The sequence below is a fragment of the Camellia sinensis genome, chromosome 4 (genome assembly GCF_055761805.1).
Source record: "Camellia sinensis isolate YWXY chromosome 4, ASM5576180v1, whole genome shotgun sequence".
Lineage (NCBI taxonomy): Eukaryota > Viridiplantae > Streptophyta > Magnoliopsida > Ericales > Theaceae > Camellia > Camellia sinensis.
In genome coordinates, this window is record NC_138964.1 from 189934334 (window position 1) to 189958150 (window position 23817).

At 38.3% G+C, this 23817-nt stretch overlaps 2 protein-coding genes across 9 annotated transcripts; one reads left to right on the forward strand and one right to left on the reverse strand.

Moving 5' to 3' along the window:
• The first annotated feature begins 568 nt into the window (after positions 1–568).
• Positions 569–9119, forward strand: LOC114307920 (putative protein phosphatase 2C 55). 8 transcript variants are annotated; one of them, XM_082922660.1, is made up of 6 exons: positions 590–794; positions 1150–1234; positions 1345–1762; positions 4641–4965; positions 6300–6452; positions 8554–9119. In XM_082922660.1, the coding sequence occupies exons 3-6, from the start codon at positions 1392–1394 to the stop codon at positions 8554–8556; spliced, it is 852 nt and encodes a 283-aa protein (XP_082778786.1). In that variant the 5' UTR covers positions 590–794; positions 1150–1234; positions 1345–1391; the 3' UTR covers positions 8557–9119. The 8 variants fall into 8 exon arrangements, with proteins under 8 accessions (XP_028109171.2, XP_028109172.2, XP_082778785.1 ...); XM_028253372.2 differs by having other exon boundaries at positions 8659–9119; XM_028253370.2 differs by lacking the exon at positions 1150–1234 and having other exon boundaries at positions 569–794; positions 1279–1762; positions 8659–9119.
• Positions 9120–13444: 4325 nt separating this feature from the next.
• On the reverse strand, positions 13445–19996 carry LOC114307918 (RmlC-like cupins superfamily protein). Its single transcript, XM_082922661.1, has 5 exons — positions 16949–19996; positions 16114–16280; positions 15904–15984; positions 14906–15211; positions 13445–14803 (listed from the first exon to the last, which is right to left on the reverse strand). The coding sequence occupies exons 1-5, from the start codon at positions 17253–17255 to the stop codon at positions 13673–13675; spliced, it is 1992 nt and encodes a 663-aa protein (XP_082778787.1). The 5' UTR covers positions 17256–19996; the 3' UTR covers positions 13445–13672.
• Between the last annotated feature and the right edge of the window lie 3821 nt (positions 19997–23817).

Here is a 23817-nt window from a genome sequence, read left to right on the forward strand (position 1 = left end):
ATTTGTTTGACAGAAATACTTCGGACAAAAATGTTAATGTTCAACAGGCCAGTGTCGAACATTTCGCAAAATCAAACTTCTATATATAATGCCACTGCTTCGCAAAATCAAACATTTATATACAATGTTCATGGCGATGGAAAAACGTACATAAAACCCTCAAATTTAGGCAAAATGAAAATTTTCATCTATTGTATCTCCAATATGTAGTTGTTTCCACCGACGTGATGAAATAGAGAATGGAGAAGAATTGGTTTCACTACTGGTATTTTTGATGAAACAAAGAATGGAGGGGAAGATCGCTAGGGAGGTGTGTGAGTGAGTAAGAGTGAAGATGGAAGATATTGGTGAAAGTGTATAAACAAGGGTAAAGGTAAATGATTATGACGTGTATTGAACAAATTTTATATTTATCAAATTATTAAAGGGTGCCCGAGTAGTGGGATGACTTAGGCCAAGTTGGCAACTTAAAAATAATTTATCTTTTTATTTTTTTTTTCATTACATCACCTCTCTACCCTTTTTATATATCTTTTTATAAAAAGATAAAAAATATCCTTATTTAGATATTCTTAACCAACCGCTTAACAGAGTACGTGTAAATGGAGGCAACCCTCGTCCAGTCGTTTGTTGGACGCTAAACTCCACGCAAAAACAAATACTAAACAAACTGGTGAAGAAGACGAAGAATGAGACACGGAGAGAGAGAGAGAGCTCCGAAGACCCAAATAGGAGCTTCGGAGCTTCCTATCTTTACTAAGTTCCTGGTTTCAATCCCCAATTCATCAGTATAGGTACCTTCTCAAACTCATGTTCTTTTCAGAAAGTTAGATTTTTTTTTTTTCTTTCAATTTCTGGCTGAAATTCACACTCACACACTGCATATATGTTCAAATACTTATTCAAGGAAGCTAAAGCGATAGATTTTGTATTGGGAGTTGTGAATTTTAATCTTTTGTACAGTGTTTGTGATTTGGGGTTGCTCAAATTCGGGAACTGAATTGTGGGTTTTTCATTTAAGGCTTGTAAAGTGCCATATAGTTTTCTCTCAAATTCGAACATTAATTTCTTTCTGTTATGCTTTTCAAAGTTTCATTAGGGCACAATCCCAATTGACCCTGTAATTTGATTGAATTACTGCTCAATCAGGGCTAACACTCATTTGGGAATTGTGGGTTTTCTCATAGCTCTTCATTTCTGACTTACACGAGCTTGCACTTAGTTTTATAACCTGGTACAGGCTCTATCATAACATCAAACTGTCATTTTGTTAATCAGAGAATTTGACTCTTTGTTGCTGGAGCTCTATCTCAATCACATTGTGCACCCTTTGTTTTGGATCAGCTTGGCAGGCATTTGAATATCCAAGGAATCGTCTTTACCGAGCATCTATGGCTACTTCTGGATCAAAAGCTGCTACCGGAGATTTAGTTGTTGATAGCTTAATCTCAAGTTGTGGGAATGTTTTAAACTTTGTACAACCAACCGGTGTTTATTTCAGTGATAGAAGGCTTCACAATTGCCAAAAAGCTGGCATAGGTTTCAAAAGTCAAGAAACAATTAACAGGTGCAGTATTTACGGGTGTCATAAATTTGATATTACATGGAGGTCTGGCAACTCTAATTCACTTGTTGGACCATGGTTTAGAAGCCTCCATACCTCTTCCTCTCAATGTTACTCTGATGATGCTGTCCCCAATGTGTCATTCGATGGATTGGCATGTGATGAACAGCTTGCAAATTCTGCGGCTCCCGCTGAGCGGTACATGCTTTTATCTTGTGGTTGTTTTATCTCCTTCTCTTATTATTATTTTTACAAGTTTTTTTATGGGAGCATATCTCATGATTGGTACTTACTTTTGCACTATCACTCTCTCAGTAACTCTAATTTTAATATTTTTTGAAGCAATTGTGGGGGTTCACTTGTACGATACCAATTGTTACGTATGATTCTCTTAACAAAATTAACACAAATAAAAAAGAAGAAATAGGAAAGAAAAGACCCACTTCCTGGGGGGGGGGACCTCTTGTTGGTTCAATTCGAGGTGAACCTGACCTCCATAACTTGACAAGAAATTAATCAGAAAACATCCAGCCCTTTATTCATAGATCTACTGCTTCATTTTAACTGATATTTTGCAAATGAGTAATAATTTCATTGGCATTCTAGTATTGTAGTCTATAAACCCCACTTATTTTACTCGAGAAGGTATATTGTCGTTTAGCCATCCATCCCTAGTATTGTGTTATTGAAACATTTTTGTTTGCTGCCTTGTTTTTCAGTTAACATGAAGATTCAAACCCCTAACTCATGCCCTCCCTTTTGGATGTGCCAAGAAAAAAAAATTTGATTTGTTTGTGCAACCATTTGGAGCATATTTCTTCTTCTCTTTCTTTGTTTGTGCCATTACTGATGATGTTGTTATTAATTAAGATATAGTGGATTTGGTTATCATGATTGTATTCATTTTTTTCTCTTCATGTTGCTACCTTCCATAAGTAGGAATACAATGCCTTTTAAGGATATGGTTGTAAGTCACAAAATAAGACATGAAAAAAACTAATTTGCATGAACAGGGGACAAAACACATACGAAAATAAGGCTCCCATTTTTCAAAATGCTAGAATAGCGAAGGAAACTTTAGAAAACATTGAGCATGTCAGTAAAAGGTGAATCTACCTTGCAAAGCTAAAGGTTTTAATAAAATATATACTTTTGCGGAGATTACTCGAGGAATTACTGAGTCAAAAGCCCAAAAATCTTACTCCATGAAACTATTTTAGTTGGGTGCCATAGACCAATTCGGGTAATGGGAGTTAAACAAGGGATAGAAAGAGCTGAAGATCCACCTTTTCTGACAAAAATTTGAAATTGCTAAGACTCTTACACAATCATGGATTCTAAGTATGAGAAGTGGACTCAACGACAAGTTCAAGTAATATAAAGCTCAAAAGGAATGAAAAATTAATAAAAATCCTAGATCCATATCAAGGGGTTGTTTTTTGACTTTTTACGAAAAAACATAAAATATGGGTTGGATTTTAAGTGATGTGATAGAGAGGTAATGTGACCCAAATAAGATGATTGTGACCAAAATACGATAATGTGCTAAAATAGCGTGTGCTATTTTAGCAAATGCCAAACAAGCACTAAATGAATGCTGTCGGTTGATTATTTGTTGTCCAGTGTGCTACAATTACGATTAGGGTAAACTACCAATAGGTCTTAATAGTTGGTCTTAATTTCCATCAAGTCCTATTGAAAATAAGTCCCAGTAAAATCGTCATCGTCGCTAAAAATAATTTTTTTTGATAATTTTTTGCATATGTCGCTAAAAATAGACAATTAGTAACTTTCGTTTGTCACAATTTATCTAAAATTTACAATTAGTAACGTTTTTCTGTGACGAATTTTTCAAACTGTCGCTGAAAGTTAAAAATTAGTGACTTTTTTGTGATGATTTTTTTAAATTGTAACCATAATTTGTAATTAGTGACATTTTTTGTGACAATTTTCAAACTATCGCTTTTGAAAATTAATAATCAGTGACTTTTTTAATAGTATTTGATGAAAAAGGCCATTAATTCTCACAGGACCTATTGGACAATAAGTTTACCTATTATGACCTATACATAAGTCCCTTTATGATTATCTAGCAAATTTTTACCAAACCCAAGTGCATAAACATACATTGCTTGAAGCTTTTATTTTGATGCATGCATACAAACACAAACAATAATTCATTTCTTATAACGAGATGCATGCACAAACATTAATTAGTTTCCTAACATCATTTAGTTGTCAAAACCAAGTTTTTGGAGACTAAACTAACATCATGTCATTTGATAATAATGGAATATTACAAGAGACTACTACATAAACAAAAACCATAATAAAGTACTAAAGACTAAACTACCCTCAAGCTAAATAAAAGACAATCTTAGCACCTCCCCCCCGAGTAATATCTGGTCATGTAATTGTAAGGTAGACAAGACTACCAACAAGAATACAAGACAAAGTAGGATCTAACAAAGGAACACCATCAGTTGAGGAATAATGCACATTGAGCTTAAGAGGTGTGTCCACTTCCGAGAATTTGTCAACATGGCCCACTGAATGATTTCAGTTGTATATTTGGATTGAGAGAGAAATTACCCTTGAGGAGAAGAAGCTACTCCAATCCCCAAATAATAGCAAAATGAACCAAGATTGTTCATCTCAAAATAATTTGCAGCTGATCTTTCAAAACAGGAATACTCTCAAAGCCATTCCACTAATAATCATTTCTTCAATGTAACAAAAGAATAATTTGTCTCGCAGAAGTAGAACGTAGGAAAAGAGCAGAATCATGAAAAAATAGTTGATTACAGGTAAACAATTGATCACATATAAATTTGTTTGTGCAACAGATGTGTGTGCTTGACAAACCATACGTGCCTAGAGGGGACTGTTTCTTCTTAATAAATTTGCCTGAGTTGGTTTGAATGAAACAAAGTATGACAAACTTTGTAATGATTTGAGTATAATTTCCCTGCAGGTTACTTTTTAGAATAAATACAGGTCACTTTTGAGAATAAATATAAAAAAAGTAATTACTTTGTGGTTTCTGCTAATTAATATTGCTCCTTGTTGACTCCAGAAATATTCTAGGCGACAGGACCTTGAAACTACAATCAGGATCTTGCTATCTTCCACATCCTGATAAAGAAAAAACAGGTGGAGAGGATGCTCACTTCATTTGTGAAGATGAGCAAGCAATTGGCATAGCAGATGGTGTTGGTGGCTGGGCAGATGTTGGTATTAATGCAGGGCATTTTGCCCGTGAACTCATGTCTAATTCAGTAGCTGCAATTCAAGATGAACCGAAGGGTTCCATTGACCCAGCTGGGGTGTTGGAGAAAGCTCACTCAATCACAAAAGCCGAGGGTTCCTCAACAGCTTGCATCATAGCCCTTACAAACCAGGTTTGTTGTGCTTTGTTGCACTAGCCAGCCACGTTGATCTCCTTTAATGTACCTCAAACATATTCTCACTTGACATAGGAAATATGAAGTTCTATCTGATCATTGTTTTTAACAGCCGCCAGGAAATACATGGTTGCTTTGTGGGATCAGGAATTTCTGTGTGGTTCTTTTCCCCTTACTATCATTGTGAGATTTGCATTTATGTCTATAACTAAACTGTCCAACCATCTTGATATATTTTCTTTTATGTGCCCAAAACATATTTTCTTTTTGGAAAAAGAAGAAGTGTTATCAAGTTTTAACAGCCAGGATAACATGGTTGCTTCATGCAGTGAGGAAGTCTATGTGGTTCTTTCCCCTTCACTAGCATTTTAAGATTTTTGTTTATATCTATAACTCCAATGAATTTAGGAACTTCATCTGGTCAATTAAATGTGTTGACTGGATGAATCTTTTGTTTGAAAGAGAACGGTGGACTCAATCCCAGTTTTGAGGTCTCATCTGTATTGTTCTCTACTGAAATATGAAAAACGTAAATAATAATTATCTTACTTCTGGGACACATTCTTACAATTACTGGGGTTAGTTTCTTCTCCTGGTAATACAGCGGAATTGATTTGGCTCCCCACTTGCTGTGAATTGCAATGCTTTTAACACAACAGTTTTTTCCACAATTTTTTTTTCCCAAGAAGTTTAGACTAAAAGATTCCTTAAGCCTGTCATACACAATACCTGGATGGGACAGAGCGCATGACAAATACAATGGTTTGCAGTATATGTTTGGTTTGTATACATCTAGTGTATATGGGTTGCTTCCTGGTGCTTTTCTAATAGAAGCTTCCTTAATTTGATTCCCAAAAATAGTACAGTGAATGGGAAGATATTAACAGTTTTTCTACTCAAGGAGTGCCTCCAGTAGAAAGATGTTTACTTGTGGATGGGGAACTGTAGCTGGGGTAAGTCACGGTCAAATGGGTGGGGTCATGAAGCATCCTTGCAATTTATCTTCATTTATTTTCAATAATCCAAGCACAACGGGAATCTAGACGGAGATTCTAGTTGGATTAGCCTACAGCAGTGACAACACCTGTTGTCCACCTGTCCTTTATCAGTTTGAGGTTCTCTTTACTCCTTTTTTCTCATCAGGACATTGAGTTCAAATTTGTTCTGTTTGCTTCTCATGCATTGTAAGAAACTTCTGTAATAAGCTGTTTCCAAGTGTAAAATTGCTCTAGTTTGAAGTTTATATAGAATATTTGCTTTCTTGAACTGTGAAAGCGAATGGACATGTACTTCTTGACACTGATTTGATGAATCTCATTTGTTTATTTCAGCGGAGTTTGCAAGCCATTAATCTTGGGGATAGTGGATTTATCGTAGTCAGAGAAGGATGCACCATCTTCCAATCTCCTGTGCAGCAGCATGGTTTCAATTTTACATATCAGTTGGAAAGTGGCAATGAAGGTGATCTGCCAAGTTCTGGCCAGGTGCGTTAATGGATTGATTCAGTTCTTACTTCTTTATTGGTGCTCCCTTTGGTGGAACTTGAACAGCGAATATCTTGTGAGTTGTCTTGATCAAAGTCTCAGATGCATCTGTTACTACATCACTCCTGTTTCATTTTTCAATTGGCTGGTCAGAAAGCTTATCAGAAGCCCATTCACTTGAAAGCTTCTTATTGCCAAGAACAGGAAAGCATGTTTATGTTCATTGTGTTACTTTTGTGTTGTATCTTTCCCCAGAATCAAAAGCCTCCATAATGCTCAGATGATAGTAGTTGAGAACCCCAAGGAATTGGCCTAGTGGGTGCAGCTTGGGGCCTACGGGTGTGCTCTCTCCAGGTCTCATGTTCAACTCCCTCAAGGTGCTATCAACTCCTTGGAGTCACGCTTGTAGGCTTTGCCTGAGATTTGCTTGCTCCACATGAAGGGAGCGCTTTGTGTGAGTTCAGAGATTAGTTGAGGTGTGCGTAAGTTGGCCCGGACACCCGGTCATCAAAAAAGAAAGAAAGATGATAGTAGTTGAGACTATGTGGTTTTAGGGTGGACTGAAGATAACATCTAATGTATATAGGCACAAGTACATGAAAACTCCCTCCTATGAACTTGATACCAAACTGATGTAGGGCAGTATCAGAAAACTCTGAATGCTGGTTGATTAGGCAGAGGAAGATTGTAGGTTTAGTTTGCTAAACATAGGAAAAGAGTTTTATGGTTTGTGGATGAAAAGAGATTGAAATTAAGCTATATTGTTTGTATATCAAAAGAAACTGAAATTAGTTTGGCATGTTGCTGAAGTTTAAGAGATTCCATTGCTGGAAGCTGCGGGCAGCTGCTAATTACGGTTTTGAGTCTAGGGGAAGGGATTAGGGTTTAGTAGGATTTAATGGGCTTGGGTTTTGGGGCTGACAAGGTTCTTTTTGGTGGTTGTGAATCGTTCCAGTTAATAATAACTTGGGTTTTTTTTTGCGAAGAGACCAAGAATCTCTGCTTCATAACAATTTGGCTGGTTTTTGAGGAGGAGAACAAAAATAAGTGGAATCTGGGAAGTTCCTTGACCTTCATCCTCTGTGTGCGCACATGTGCTTGCGCACATGTGACTTTATCTTCTTTTTGCTTGCAGGTGTGTACCTCCTAGCAAAAGGAATTTACAAGTTGTTGGTTCTTAATTATTAAAACTCCAAGGCGGTTTAAGTCCTCTGAAGTTTAGGGTCTGTGACAAGAGGGGCAAATGTTGGTCAAACCTAGGGTTGTTTGGGATGTGCTATATGAGTGCACTTTTTGACTTTTTGGCTAAAAAAAATAGAGAAGAAAAAGATGTATGTTTGGGATAGCTTTTTGACTTTTTACAAAAAGATGTGTAATAAAATATTGTAGTTAAATCAAAATGACCATTCTACCTTTGTTGACCTTTTGACTTTTGGGTAATTGAATTCAAAAGGCAAAATAATAATTTTGCCCTCTACGCTTCCCTCACAAATTTTTCTAAATAGTATGGACTTTTTGGCTTTTTTAGTAACTTTTTGAATTTTTTGTTTTTGTAGGTTATTCCAAACCAAGGTGGGGTGTTTTGGGAAGTTGGTTGAAAGTTGATTTTTTGGCTTTTTGACTTTTTTTTGGCTTTTTGTGGGTAAAAAATGTGAGAGGTGATATGACTAAAAATGCTTTTAATCAGCTTGTCAAAGTGCCCCCGTGTGTTACATGGACTTTTCCATCTCCCCCATAGTACCCCTGTCCATTGGATATATAACAAGGGTAAGGGTGCGAATTACGTGTTTGATACCTGTATCTAATTCAGACATTTGAATACTCCTATTTTTTACAATGTTTGAAGAAGCTCACATATGATAGTAAAGAAACATTTCTAACCTCCCATGTGGATGAGAGAGAAAAATTTCAAAATTTTCCTCAATCCTATTTAATTTCAAGTATATTTTTACATAATTTATAACATCTTAACTTCTAGAGAAACAGCTAAGGCACTGGATACGTTCAATGGGCTTGAGTTCTAGAGAAATGCCTGGAATAAAATTCTTAATGCTTGTAATTGCTATATTTTTGCCTTAATGGCATTCTTTATTTCTCTCAGTGAGTAATGAATATATTTTGGGCAAAAAGCTTCCTTGAGATTTCATATGATACAAAGCATAGATGACTTCATCTGATTCATCAACCTGGGGATAAATGTGGTCAGGTTTTCACAATACCAGTTGTACCAGGAGATGTTATTGTAGCTGGGACGGATGGATTGTTTGACAACTTGTATGATAATGAGATTACTGCTGTGATTGTTCATGGGACGAGAGAAGGCTTGGGGCCGCAGGTAACTGCTCAGAAGATTGCAGCTCTGGCACGCCAGCGAGCTCTCAACAGGAACAGGCAGACGCCTTTTTCTACAGCTGCTCAGGATGCTGGGTTCCGCTATTATGGTGGCAAACTTGATGACACCACTGTTGTTGTTTCTTATGTCACTAGCTCGACCAACATGTGAGTTTTCTCACACCAGTTTTGCTGCCTTTCTTTTGCTTTTAAATTCCCATATGTTGTATGTGGTAATAAACAGAGCTATGAAACAGATTAGTTATTTGTTTCTTCGTTAACCCAATGTGCAATTTTCATAAAAAAAAATGTCATTCATAATTTTGAAATTGATCATTCTTTGGTGTGCACATCAAATCTCTTTCAAGATAAAGAGAGAAGTAGCGAACTTATTAGAAAGATAGATGAACCTGTATGAAGACATTACATTGTGCTGATCTCATTTCTGGTTTAGAGCTGAACAGATTATAGTGAACTTGTATACTTTATAATTTTAAGCTCGCATGTGGTGAAGATCTTATACAATAAGTTGACTGTGAATGAGTGTGTTCAGCATATTATGTAATTGACAAATACCAACAAAATAAATATATATATATATATATTAATTGTAAAGTCAACAATGTTTTACGGGATAGTGTTGATTAACTAATTAACAATATAGGCATAAAATAAATATGACTGATGAAAATGGTTAGATGAATGTGAGATAAAACTAAAAAAGGTAAAATAAAAAATAAATATATTTGTAAAATGGTTTAAAAAAAAATGGTAAAAGTAACACTAATTAAAGATAAATTGAGAGACAATATATTAAGATGATTTAATCATGTAAACTTATAAATGCAACTGTAAAAAAAGGTGATATGATCAACACAAATGGAGATGTTAAAGAAAAAAGAAGACCTTAAGTTGACCATGGATGTCATACTTTAAAAATAAAAAATAAAAAAATTAAACTTAACTGAACATATAATCTCTGATAGAGCAATATAATAAAACATAATTCATGTAACCGATTTTCTCTTGCAACTTGGCTGTCCACTGCTTTCACTTTATGTGAAGGTTTGAAACCTCGTGGTCAACCTTTATGAGATGCATTGCAGCAGTAAATCCTTTTGCTATGCATGTAGAAGATACATTCATGAGATTTTCTATTATTGAAAAAATATATATATATATATATATATCTTACAACCCCGCAAAGAGAACCATGGATTGGATGCACACTCAAATTAACATTTTTAGATCTGCAATCGGTGGTCTTAAGCCTGCCATGAGAGTGCAAAGTATGAATACAATATGTAGAGCAGGATAACTGTTAAAATAACTGATGTATTATTATTGATTGATGTATTACACGATTGTTATATTTATTCTGTTTACAATGATTCATATATAGAAGAGAAGAAGGTAGTAGGTGAAGGGGTAGTGGAGGTGGTAGGACGATTGTTATATTTATTCTGTTTACAATGATTCATATATAGAAGAGAAGAAGGTAGTAGGTGAAGGGGTAGTGGAGGTGGTAGGTGGAGTAGTGGAGGTGGTAGGTGGAGTGAGTGTTAGTGGAGGTGGTAGGTGGAGTGGGTTATGGTAAATTCTAACAGCCCCCCGCAAACTCAAGGAGGATAAAAACTAACCAACTTGAGTTTGAAGAGAGGAACAAAACAAGAAAAATACATAAAAATAAAAAAGGATAGGAGACACTGTATGGTCGTGTCAGACCGTTGGTGAAGACACGGTATGGTGGTGTCATAACGTTGTAGAGGACACTGTATGGTGGTGTCATAACGATGTAGAAGACAGTTTATGGGGTCATGTCGGACCGTTGTAACAGACACTGTTGTGACAGTTGTTGTGACAGTTTACGGAGTCTTGCTGGACCCTTGTAGAAACTAACCGGAATCAATGTCGGGACAGTTTACAGAGTCTTGTCGGACCCTTGTAGAAACTAACCGGAATCAATGTCGGGACAGTTTACAGAGTCTTGTCGGACCCTTGTAGAAACTAACCGGAATCTATGTCGGGACAGTTTACAGAGTCTTGTCGGACCCTTGTAGAAACTAACCGGAATCAATGTCGGGACAGTTTACAGAGTCTTGTCGGACCCATAAAGGAGCTAACCGGAATCAATGTCGGGACAGTTTACAGAGTCTTGTCGGACCCATTAAAAAGTCGCACCCTCAAAAGGTGTGCCCAATCTTTCAAAAGGCGTGCCATCAAAAGGCGTGCCCAATCCATAAAAAGGCGTGCCATCAAAAGGCGTGCCCAATTTATCAAAAGGTGTGCCGGACATGATGGCGAGGCACGTGAGTGTCTTGGTTGGCGTGCCCGTTTGTCGTCTGGCGTCAAGTGGCGCGCGATACGCGTGGCTGCCTCGGCTATAAGACCAAGACGAAGGCTGAGGCTGAGGCATACCATTCTGAAACCTCTGAAACCAACCCTTCTCTGAAAAACTCTGCCTCTTCGGAGAGAGAAACTGTGGAACACTTTGTAGCCCAGAAAAATGGCTTCGTCTTCCCGCGGGCTGCTCACCCTCTTTCCCGACCTCAACGAGTCAACGAGAGAGAGAACTGGTGCGGTGGCACTGGAAACTCAACCAAGCGCCCCGGAGTTTGCTCCGTTGAACTTTCCGATGCGGTCTGTGGAGCAAAGAATGGCAGTGCAGTCGGATGTGGAGGCCAATCAGTATACTTTGAAGGCATGTGTGGAAAGCATGACGGCGGTCACAAACTTGTCAAACCGGCTGCAGAGTAGGACAAATGAGGTGCAGCATTTAAATGCCCAACTGGCTCTGCTCCAACGCATGTATAAGGATGCGCGAGCAGAGATAAGTGTGCTGAAAGCAGAAAATAAGGAGCTGAAGCGGAAGGCCACGGTGATGTTCCGATTTGGAGGGCCGCCGTATGCTGCAGTGGAGGAGTATGGGGGAGTGAATGTGCTCAGCGGCGTGGAAAACACAGAGACAGCACCGTCAAGGGTCGCCCAGGACAGAGGCAAGAAGAAAAGACCGGCAGCAGAGTAAAGAAGAAAAATCCCACTGTGGGTGTGGGTGTTTTGTTTTGGTTTGTGTTTTGTTGTTTTTTTTATTTTTTGTTTTGTTTTGGTTTGTGTTTTTTTTTTTTTTTTTTTTTTAAATAATAATACAATAAAATAGAGAAAGAAAACAGAGAAAAAGATGATGATGGGGGTGCAAAACAGTGTGTGTCCGGGTCAAAAGATGGAATAAAAATAAATATAAAAAAATATGAGTGGAGAAGGGTGGTGTGTAAAGTGTGAAATGTAATGATGAGATGTGTGTGCGCCTCGTGTATGGGTGCCCAGCTGCCCCCCCCTTCAAAATGCAACCCGAGAGAGAGAGCCTTTTTTTATTTTTTATTTTTTTATTTTTTTTTTGGAAAACCGTGCGTGTGTGTCGGGTGTGTGTGCTAAGTGTGTTGTAGCCCAGATGCTCTCTGTCTCCACCAAAATAACAAAGTAATCATCTGGAATCTCCTTTGCCCTTTCCCTTAGTTCCCGGACTTGCTCATCAAATCCCTCAGAAGCAGGATCGGGCAGAAAATCCTGTGGTTGCCAACATTTCTCCAGAGATTGTGGACGTGCTGGGTGCCGGGCTTGACACCCCAAGAAGCGAAGGAGTCGGAGGGCAATCGGGGCTTGAGCCAGTCGGAGAGGGACTGAGGTGTGGCGAAGCGGTGGATTTGGAGGAAGAAACAAGGAGATTGGTGTTGGGTTTGGAGGAAGAAACAAGGAGGAAAAGAGAGAGAGCAGTGAGGATGAAATCAGGGAGAGTTGAGGAGTAGCGCCACCAGGGCCACGTGGCTCGAATCCATGGCCTGGAGAGAGAATCCAGTGGCGGAGCAGTCGAAGTTGGCGTCGTTGACCAGATCCTTGATCGCCTCCATGACCTTCTTCAGCAGACTGCCCTGAACAAGCCTCAGCTCCAACATGTTTCTTTCTCGGAGTTGTTTGATTTTCCGGGAAAGTTCAGAGCTAGGGTTTGTGGGAAGAGAAGAGAAAAAAAAAAAGGTGTGGGTTTCTTGTGAAGATTGCTTGGAATGTGGGGTTGTTGTTGAGATATAATCAAAAAAGCGACTGAGGATGTGCAGATCAACATGTTGGAGCGATGGTGGCGACTGAGGATGTGCAGATCAACAGAGGAAGAAGGCCGATGACCATGGAGATGGAGTCGCCGAGGAGAACGGAGAAAGAAAGAAGAGGGCTAATAACAGAGTTCTTCAATAGTGAGGAGAGGAAGATGAAGTTACAGCGGAGTCAGGTATGTGTAAAGGTCCGGCGGGCGGCCAAGGCGAGGCTGCCGCCCGCCGGGGAAGCAGAATGACCAGGTTCTTAACCTTGCTCTGATACCATGTTAAAATAACTGATGTATTATTATTGATTGATGTATTACACGATTGTTATATTTATTCTGTTTACAATGATTCATATATAGAAGAGAAGAAGGCAGTAGGTGAAGGGGTAGTGGAGGTGGTAGGACGATTGTTATATTTATTCTGTTTACAATGATTCATATATAGAAGAGAAGAAGGTAGTAGGTGAAGGGGTAGTGGAGGTGGTAGGTGGAGTAGTGGAGGTGGTAGGTGGAGTGAGTGTTAGTGGAGGTGGTAGGTGGAGTGGGTTATGGTAAATTCTAACAATAACTTTGATAACTTGGTTGAATATGTACACCAAGATAGACAAAAACATGGATCACAAGTTTACTGTACGAATAAACATTGAACCAAAACACCGAGATAGACAAAAAACACAAAACACAGGTTGGCAAGGGGGTTTATTCGTCTACCTAGAAGCATGTGTAAGTAACAAACTGACCAAGTAGACACAAGTTGGACACGCTAAAACTTCCACATTTTTTTCAAAACTCTTCTTCATTCGCCTTCGCCGCCACCCTCCGCTTCTTCTTGCTCTTGCCTTTTGGCTTCCTCTACTTGTCTTTCCCTCTCTCTTGTGTCTTTTTCTCGTCGCTTCTCCATCTCTTCCCTTTCTTGTTCCTGTCGCTTGGCCTCTTCTTCCTCTCTCTCTGCCGCTTCTCGTCTTCTCCTCTCTTCCTCTTGCTCTACCTTCCTCCTTGCCTCTTCCTGTTCCCTCCTCCTTGCATCCTCTTCCGCTTGTCTTCTTGCTTCCTCCCCCTCCCTCTTCCTGGCTTCGTCTTCCTCTCTCCTAGCCGCCTCCTCTTCCTTCCTCCTTGCTTCCACTTCCTCTCTCTTTCTAGTTTCTTCTTCTTTTTCCCGTCTCTGCTCTTCCTCCTTCCGCTTTCTGGTTTCCTTCTCTTCACGTCTCCTCTTTTCTTCCTCCTCCTCCTCCCTCTTTCTGGCTTCCTCTTCTTCTTCTTGTTCCTGTCTCCTCTGCTCCTCCTCTCTCTTTCTAGCTTCCTCCTCCTCCCTCCTAGCTTCTTCCTCCGCCCTCTTTCTTGCTTCCTCTTCTTCTTTTCTCCTCTTCTCTTCCTCCTCTCTCTTTGCTTCCTCCTCCTCCCTCCTCCTGGCTTCCTCTTCCTCATCCTCTCTCTTCTTCTCTTCCTCCCTCTTCCTCGCCTCCTCTTCTTCTCTCTCCCTAGCTTCCTCCTTTTCCTTCTCAATTTCTTCCTCCATCATCCTTTCTTCTTCCTCTGCACAAGAGATGCAATCCAATATGATTGATTCACCCTGTGAATCCAAAAGATGACTAATTGTCATGTTGGCGACACCGAAGGATGCTGCCACCACTTGTTGGTCCAAAGTTCGGAGGACTGAGGCTTTTCCCGCGAGGAACTGAGGATGATTCTTCTTTGTTGTTGTGCTGAATCCCATGAAAACGAATGACTCGTTGTTGAAGGCCATTTGGGCCATGGGATGGAACCTTGGCACGACAAACACATCACCTTCTCCAACCCTGAAACTCATGTTTCTGCATCCTGATTCATTCATTGTGCTAGAACAAACCACGCGAACCATCCCTTGGCCTTGCATCACTATAGATATTTCACTAGCCATTGGATTCCAGTGCGGCCCCATCATCGACCCCTTTTAATAACATATCAGCAAAACAATGATAGAATTATTGACACCTATATTTCACTAATAGCATATTTAGAATATGAAAAGTAAGTATTTCCAGCAACTTACCCTAGTCAAGTTCACCATGAAAATACCAATTTTGGAACCTCTTAGTGTAGGCAACTGTTTCTTGGTTACCATCAGGCTCCGCCCATTACAGTTTTCGAAATCCGGATCTGCTTTCAGGATATTGAACACTTGGGCTTTGTACTTCTTGTTGTTCGTGTCAAACATGCTGTAACCTCTGCTTCCCAAAATTGCTTTCATGAATTGAGCTTCGAGCTCCCACAATGTTCGTTCTTTCCTTGGGGGCGCATGTACTATTGCCAGCGGCATTGCTCCCCTTGTTAATTCTTCTATCACATCCTCGGAAACCTTTGAAAACCCATTTCAACATATGGTCTATTACATTTTAATTCATGAAAGCAAAACTGCAGGCACAAGTAGATAATGTGAAATCTTTGCTATTGAAATTGATTAATATGTTCTGATTAGCTCCTCTCTTTATTAGGCCATTGGCTTGTTATCCACTTGGCGACCAAATGGAAAATTTTATTTAGAAAATGTTTTATATCACCGCATAATTAATATTCGTAATTGATTATGTATTTGAAATAAGTAATACAAAAGTCCTACCTTGCCAATATGTACGGTTAAATAAAATGGTACTCCGTTATTTTTACAACATTTTTATACAAGATCGATCTTCTATCAGAATCAGAATGATATGAGTGACAGTTTTATAATTAAAAACCATTTTGTGGGTATTTTGTTTAAAAATTGTAATAGATTCAGTTCATTTCAGCAAATACATTTTCTGTTTACATTCCTTTCGTAGCATTACTCTGCACTAACATCATTCTATTTACAATTTTTTTTATTTGCTTTCTTTTTGTATAGAATCTGTGAGTTTGTGACACAGACCAAAAATATATGATGGTTACTCTGTAGATTCTCACAAATATAAATAGAATTCAGTTTAGTAAATACATTACTCTGGTAAAAAGCATTCTGTATTCAAGCAGTCTGTATAATTTGAAATTCGAAAATCATTGTTGGAAGATTACCATGAAGGCTGCTTGGAGGACTTTATTATCAAAGCCGAGGATGAGGTCGCGAATGCTTGAATACACCCTCATATTGGGTTCCTGCATGAAGAAGTATCATTTACAGTCGTACCCAACATTTTAAAATATACTTGTGATCATCAACAGCTAATCACACGGTTCCTGGAACAAATAATGAAGGGAACAATGTCTAGCAAAACTCATACGTACGTCGATTGGGTTGGTGAAGATAGCGTAGATTCTGAGCTTCTGTCGTTCCGGTTCTAAGTTGCTTTGTACAAAGAATACAGTCCCGTGCTGCATTCTATAGACATCACCTCGTTGTAAATTTACACGTCTCATTTCATCTTCGTCAACCCAACTCAATCTCCCACCCCCTAATGCCCAAACAAAACATACCCAAAAAATTTTCAGTTCACAAAACCTTCTAAAGAAGACAGGTAGCTAAAATGTATGAATTTATACATTAGAATATCTCCAATGACGTATAAGCTATAATTTTAATTTGGCATACTGCAGTATTAAATTGTCCAAATTATAGTAATGATGTCACAATGGTGCAATGTGGCACAATCCCAACCACCTTTCCCTCCTAATCTTTTTAAGGATTTGGATATAATTTTTTGAGTATTTTTTTTATCATCTTTTATGACCTTTTAAAACTTTAAAATAAAAAATTATATATTTACATTAAATTAGGCAAATATAAAAAAATTTGAAAAGAATAATTTGGTAAATGAATTATGTTTAAAAAAATATTGATCTATTTTGGGAGTTTTTGCTGGGGAAGGATGAGAAAGGGCGGGAGGAAGTAAGGAAATGAAAGGAAATCAGTTGGGTTTGGGGTGAGCTAGAAGGTTTGACAACTCTTATAACATGCGAGAACTTTCTACCCAAGCTACTATATTTTGACAATAGAAGCTGGAATAACAAACCATTAGAGATGCTCTTAAACAGCTAAACTAAAATGACATTAGTTAATAGTTGAGTTTTTGATTTAATTAATATATGTATATGTTTTAGAATGACATGAGTAAAAAAGTACCAGAGTGGACATAGAAGACCATGTCTGCATGAAGGAGTACAGGAAGAAACAGAGCATCGGGCTCCAATGTTATGAACTGAAGATGATAACGCCCCCCTCCTCTGACTCCGTCACTGATTTCAACTGCCGAGATCTCCCCATATTCTGTCGACACAACTGACTTCCTCTCACCTTTCCTCACCACTGACCCCGCACTCCAATCCCCCTCATGATGATCATCATCATCATGACCCAAAGCTCTTACACTGACAATGACTTGTAAGCAAATCAAGAAAAGTACCAGCAATTTCCCATATTTCTTCAACATTGTTAGAGAGAGAGAGAGAGAGAGAGCGCTATGGTGGGTAGGAGTGAAATATGGGTTTGGTTATTTAATGGGGGAAAAAGTGGTGGCAGAGAGGGAGGAAGATACGTGGCTTGTCTGTGACACGTTGCATGTGCATGGCGACACGTGGCAGCTGATTGAGTCTGATCAGTTTGAGTCAGTTGTCTTTTCTGATTTTTTAAACTTTTCGGCGGTAATGACGATGTTATCGTTAAAAAGAACCAAATTGGGGCGATTGGGCCTCTTTTTGTCTAAAAAATTGGGTCACAATAATGGGCCTCTAGGTTTTAGATTCTATGAGGCAGGCTTGCTTTTCTGGACTGTTAACTCCCAGTCTTATGGACCAGACTTCATACCTAACAAGTGACTCTCTAAGTTAATAGGTTCATATTTTTTATTTTTCCCTCACAATCCAACCCGTTAATCCATAATTTACAATGATTTCACAACAAACTCATTGCAATAGGAAAAAACAAAAAAAAAAAACACGATTTCCAGGATTAATATGTTCATAAAAATGTTACTTAGACTTCGTTTGGGAACGGTCGGTTTAGCCAAAAAGTTAAAAAGTTATTAAAAAAGCCAAAAAGCCAACAACTCATAGCAAAAAGTCAAAGATTCTCTTTTCTCTCTACTTTTTGCACATCTTTTCGTAAAAAGTCAAAAAGTCATCCCAAACATACTAGTTTTTTTTAGCTCATATTTTAGCCAAATAACTAAAAAGTTACTAAATTAGCCTGTTCCCAAATAGGGCCTTAGGACTTGTTAGGTAATGATTTCGACTAATAGGACATGTTGGTAATTTTATCTTTTTTTAATAAAAAAAAAAAAAGTCTTACAAAAAAAATTCATACAGAACTTTGAGAATCTGTTTACAATCCTGATTATGAACATGGTTGGTTTGAATTGTTAGGAGTGACCTAACTAACTCAACCAAGGAGCATTTCTTAGACACAGGACTTTCCAAGGGAATATATTTATACATGCATAATTGACAAAGGAAGAAGAGATGCGACATGTGAAATGTGGAGGAATGATGTAAATAAGAAATGATAAGATGGCCATATATATAAAGAAACAATAATAGAATCAAGGGGTATTTCCACAAAGCAAAATTAACATATCCTAGGGATCACCCACCCCCACCTCTTGTGAAAAGACCACTCATCTAGGGTTAGGTTTTGCTTCTTTTCTCTAACAGAAAAAGAGAAGTGACAAGGAGATACCCTAAACCTAACAGTAGTTTTACGAACCCAGAAAAATAAATCAGAAAAGTGTTCAAAATTTGTAATGGAAGGCTGAAATTACTCATATTATGACTCCACAATAACAACTTTAAATATACACTGTTGATTACAAAATTTAGATCATTTTCTGATTTATTATCTGGATTCCTAAATCTTCTGTAAAACTAATGTCATATAACCAATCAAATCACCCTCTTCCACTACTTAGGAGTGTTTTGGGAAGATGATTAAAAGTTATTTTTTGGTCTTTTTTGACTTTTTTGTGACAGAGGAAAGTGAGTTAAAATTGAGAAGTGAATTTTAACCCACTTCTCAAAATAGGCCTTACTCTCTCTCTCTCTTGCCTTTTGCATTTGCCTTTGCCCTCTGGCCTTTGCCTTTTGGGGTTAGGCTGCATACATTGGAGACAACCTTTATATGAATGATCTAAATCAGATTCTCAAACGCAAAAACACTTCCAATATATGCTTCTTTTGTATGATACAAGCTTTGTTCCCCCATGTGTCCCGTGTACTTAGAAACCTTAATTCCTAAGTACTTGACTTATGATAATATTCTCTTGCAAATAATTTAATTTATAATTTCAATGCGAAACCCGTGTTTACTCATATCACGAAATCTCATATAAAAATATATTTCAATTTTTTAAAGCTAAAAATGTTGTTGATCCTACTTTAAAGTAGGTTTGATTTTTGTAATATTCCAAAAGATAGATGCTAATCAACTACAATTTGAATATTTAAAAAAAAAAAAAAAAACAGTGATATATTATTTTCATGTGGTGTCCTTAATAATTTGAATGCTAAACCCATGTTTATTTATATCACAAAATCTTATATAAATAATATTTCAATTTTTTGAAGCTGAAAATGACATCATTCTAATTCTTTGAAGTAATTTCGCTTTGTTTTAACTTTTAAGGTAACATTATGAAGGAAAGACTCAATCCATGTTTAGAGTTGTATCACTAAAACTTAAATGTATATATATATATATATTTCAATTTATTTTTTGGAGTGTAAATAATGTGGTTCGAATTTTTTTAATCAAAGAAAAAAATAATTTTGATTTTCTTTTTTGGAAATATTCGTAAAGAAGATTTAGATGCTCAACTAGTATTTGAATAAAGATAGTGATACTATTTTCATGTGGTGTCCTGGCTAATCCTCTCACTTTGTCAATTTTCTTTGTCATCAACGATTACGACTCAAAGCAAATTGACACTTCAAAAGCTTACGATTTTTTGAGAATATCTCATTTCAAACTTTAATACAAGAGCATTTTCAATACTTGCAAAGCCAAAGTCATTTTTGGATGGCACTACTAGTGCCATTTTTTAATTTTTTTTTTAAAAGTAATGTTACTTTAATGATGCCCACATTAAATTTTCTATTTAGAGAGTACTGAAAAAGTTGTATTTTTAGTTAAATAAGTTGAAAACAAAATTTTGTTTATCTTGAACTAAAAAAAAAAAAAACTAAAAAATCAATTTTTCACTTAAAAAAAAAGAAGAAGTAAAGTTTGAACAATTATCAAATGCATTAGTTTTTTTAGATATTAAAAAGGACTCCTCTTTAATTGGGCTCACGTCAGCTCATTATGTGGCTTTCCTTAATAATGTGAACTGTTTATATTGTAGTGCCTATCATAAATATTATTCTCACAAAATATCAGATTGTTTGAACAACAATAACCACATAATTAAATCACATTTATTATAAATAAATAAATAAAAATAGACGACAATTGTAATTTTAAAAGTAAATCATTCATTAGTTTGAAGACAAATGTAATCTAATAATACATTTACAGTTGTTCAATCAATTTGATTTTTGTGAAGATAATTTTCTCGATATACCTTATGTACGGGGAAGAAATAATTCTCCTCGTATAATCCTGTTGACCAAGTCCACGCTCCTCCGTACGACGTCGCTTTGTCACCTGAAAACACAAACGTGAGCTAGCCGGCGGGTGTGTGCCGAAAACCTCTCCGATGCCTAAGTCAGAAAACTTGACAAATAGACAAAGCTCTATGTTCTCATAAAAATTGTGTTCTGTTACCTCCTCCAAGGTGATGTTTGTGAGCTTTTATAAGTTTTCAGTGGCACAATCCTAGTAGGACTTTTATTTCTCCATGCAGAGTCCTCCTAGGATTCATACTCCTAAGGATAATGCTTATCCTTTTACACCCTCCCCCACTACTTAAACCAAGTGGGATGGTTTTTACTTTGGCCGAACTACTATCTGACCGAAATAAGCTTGGCTATACAGAGCCACTGAGTAAACCGAACTCATCCTTAGTTCGGTTCTTGTGTTTTTCCCTTTCTTATCTCAGCTTTCCATGTAGAACCCATGGTACGGTCTTAGACCGAACCAACGACTTTCGGCCAGTCTAACCCCAATACCGGTATAACTCCAAGTTGCCTTCGGACCGAAGTATCTTTTACAGTCACTGTGCCGAAGTAACTTTCTCTCTCTTAGGCTGGAGTAGCCTTGCCTCTCCTGGGCCGGAGTAACATTGCGGCCTTTTCACCAAGTCTTTGGCACTTTGGGCCACAAAGCCCATCTCATAGCTCGGCCCAAATTTTTACCAAAAATTACCCTCTCAATTGCCCTTTAATTCCATCTGCACAGCATGATTGGGATTACTAGTCCAACCGAGCTGAAGTTATTAAGCCTTTCCAGCCGAGCTAAAAACCTTTAGCATCTCCAGCCGAGCTAATTTTACTTTGGGCTTCACTTTGTCCGGTCAAAACGTCTCTTCAATCATGACTGTAACGCTTCCCTTTCCGTATACACGTGGCACGCCCCCATTCGTAGAAGGCAGCTGTCAACGCCGTCTTTGTGTTTCGCAATTTTTGAACAGTTCTCGCTTCTTCCCTTTTCTTTTCCCTCTCTCTCATTTCACAAAACACTCTTTTCATTCTTGAACCATTCACCTTCTTCTCTCCTTTGTTCCTGAGCCCCTGAGTTTTGAGCTTGCTGTGTTCGTGCCTCCATCGCTGCCATTGCTTCCATTTCCTAGCTTCTTTCTTATTCGGGTAAGCAAGCCTATCCTTCTTGCTCTTTGTCTGCTTTATCATCTGTATAGTTTTGTTTTGTATGATTTTTGCAAACACTTTTTTCCATTTGTTGCTTTTGCTTCTGTACTTTCACGAAAAAAAATAATAGCAGAGCTCATGTGTGTATGAACTTCTGTAAAAAACTAGTCTTAGATCCAAAATCTCGCCCCAACCGAACTAGGATACTGTTTTTGTGCTAGTAGTAGATCACTTTAGTCAAAAGCCGAACTAGGACTTGTAGAGATGACAGTAGCTTCAAAAAAATAACCTCCTGATTCACTTTAGCCAAAATAAGATCACCGAACGAAGTCTGAGTACATTTAAACTAAGAATCTTAGTCCTCAACCGAGCTAAGCCTTTGGGGCTAAGCCAGCTTTCTTAGTTTCTAAACCAAACTCAGAAAAGCTGCCCCTAGTGGCTTAACCGAAGCAAAAAACCCACTGTCCAAACCGAGATAACAAATCCTTAAAGGAAAATCGATCTTGCGCATAATAAGTTCAAACCGAACTATCGAGTATTGTGCAGAACCGAAACAGAACCAGCCCACAAAGCCGAAATAGGGCTCATTTACCTTGTTTTTAATTTGTAGCACAGTCCAATGATCTGTGCTTAACCCCTTTGTTTTCTACTTTGCAGACTTAGGTTACCCAAGCACTCCTACGTGCGCTCAACCGAGCTACTGGGCACAAATTTTGCACCGATATAACTTATTTGTAAATTATACAAATGGGTAAGTATAGGTACTTGGTAGAGACCCCTGGTGGTATGGCCGAATTCCGAAGGGATTATGGCATTCCAGATGATGTACACCTTACCCTAGCCAAGAAGGAAACCATTCCGTGGAATAACCAAGGCTTTGTCTCCTTTACTGTTTTATCCATTATAGAAACCGGACTAAGGTTCCCGGTCCATCCTTTAATTTGTGAATTTCTTAGGCAAACCAGACTATGCCCAACCCAGCTATCCACCAATACATACCGGATAATAATGGGTATTGCCGAGCTAAACTGCCAAACAGGCCTGAACCTCGGTTTAGCCGAAATCTTCCACCAGTACTCCATAGGTTCCAAAGATGATGGCTGGGTTTATTACCTTAGGATACGCCGACGTAGAGAAAAGATAATAAAAGATACACCGGATAAGGATGTTAATGACGATGACTTTTTCTGGGTATCGGGCAATTTTGAGGATCACCAAGCCCAAATCCCAGGCCGAAGTATTAACTGGAAGAAAGGAGAACTTGGTAAAGTTACTTCGGTTTTATGCATGTTTCTCTTTTACTTCGGTTTCAGGCGTCATGACCTATCTAACAGTTGTATATTTTTTTGCAGACTCAGCTCATCTTGTGTCCCATTATAGCTACCCAAATCTGAACATACTTCGAGCCGCACTACGGATTAAGGAAACAAGTTGGTCTAAGCTTCTAAGCTTTGAGCCGACCTACAGATATAGCGGTCGTCGAAAAGCCCGAGTGACCGATTTCCTTCTAGAGGAAGCACCTGAACCGGACCCAAACTTGCCCGAAATACGACTTGTCCCACTAACAGCTGAAGAAGAGATGGCGAAGAAAAGCAGAGTGAGGGCCCTTCTGACCGCAACAACCAGGGCCGAAGTGCAACCATCCTTAGAAACGCAGCCTGCCGTTGTGGCCCTCCCTTCTCAGCAGCCTTCTTCATCTCGCCCTTCCAAACGCGCCCGATCTACATCGACCGAACAGCAACTTGTCGATGAGGTTGAATCCATCCCCCAAAGTCCTCAACCTACCCTCCAACCGGAGCAAACTGACCGAGCAGAATCTTCGAAATGGGCTCCGCAGCTAACCTTCAACGACCGAGACATCAAAGCTTCTGATTCGGTCGTGGCTGAAAAAGATCATCAATTGGCCTTTAACCTGGCCAAAAGTGTGTGCCTCCCCAAGGACATGGAGCACCACTTAAAGCAATTAAACACCGAAATGAAGTCAATCCGGTCCACATCGAAGTCCATGATTTTGGTAAGTTGCTTTGTCCGTTTCTTTTGTCTAAATCTTTCAAACTTTTACTTCGGTCTTAAGGAAAGTCTTCATTCTGTCAGGCCTTACAAAAAAATAACATTACGTACAAGAAGGTCCAAGAGCTTAGAAAAACCACAAGGCAGGCAATGACGGAAGCCGAGGCAAAGGTGGCCGAGCTAGAAGAAGCTGAAAAGAAAATGGCCGAGATGCAAGCAGAGAACGGCCGACTTGCCGATCTGGTT

Bases quoted from the DNA above. Each gene is read 5' to 3' on its own strand.
- LOC114307920 (XM_028253370.2), top strand. From the start codon at position 1,392: ATGGCTACTTCTGGATCAAAAGCTGCTACCGGAGATTTAGTTGTTGAT. The intron at 1,763-4,640 runs GTACATGCTTTT...TGTTGACTCCAG, and splicing joins TCTGCGGCTCCCGCTGAGCG to AAATATTCTAGGCGACAGGA. The intron at 6,453-8,658 runs GTGCGTTAATGG...AAATGTGGTCAG, and splicing joins ATCTGCCAAGTTCTGGCCAG to GTTTTCACAATACCAGTTGT.
- LOC114307918 (XM_082922661.1), bottom strand. From the start codon at position 17,255: ATGTTGAAGAAATATGGGAAATTGCTGGTACTTTTCTTGATTTGCTTA. The intron at 16,281-16,948 runs GTACTTTTTTAC...TTTGGGCATTAG, and splicing joins GGTCTTCTATGTCCACTCTG to GGGGTGGGAGATTGAGTTGG. The intron at 15,985-16,113 runs GTACGTATGAGT...TTCTTCATGCAG, and splicing joins TCTTCACCAACCCAATCGAC to GAACCCAATATGAGGGTGTA.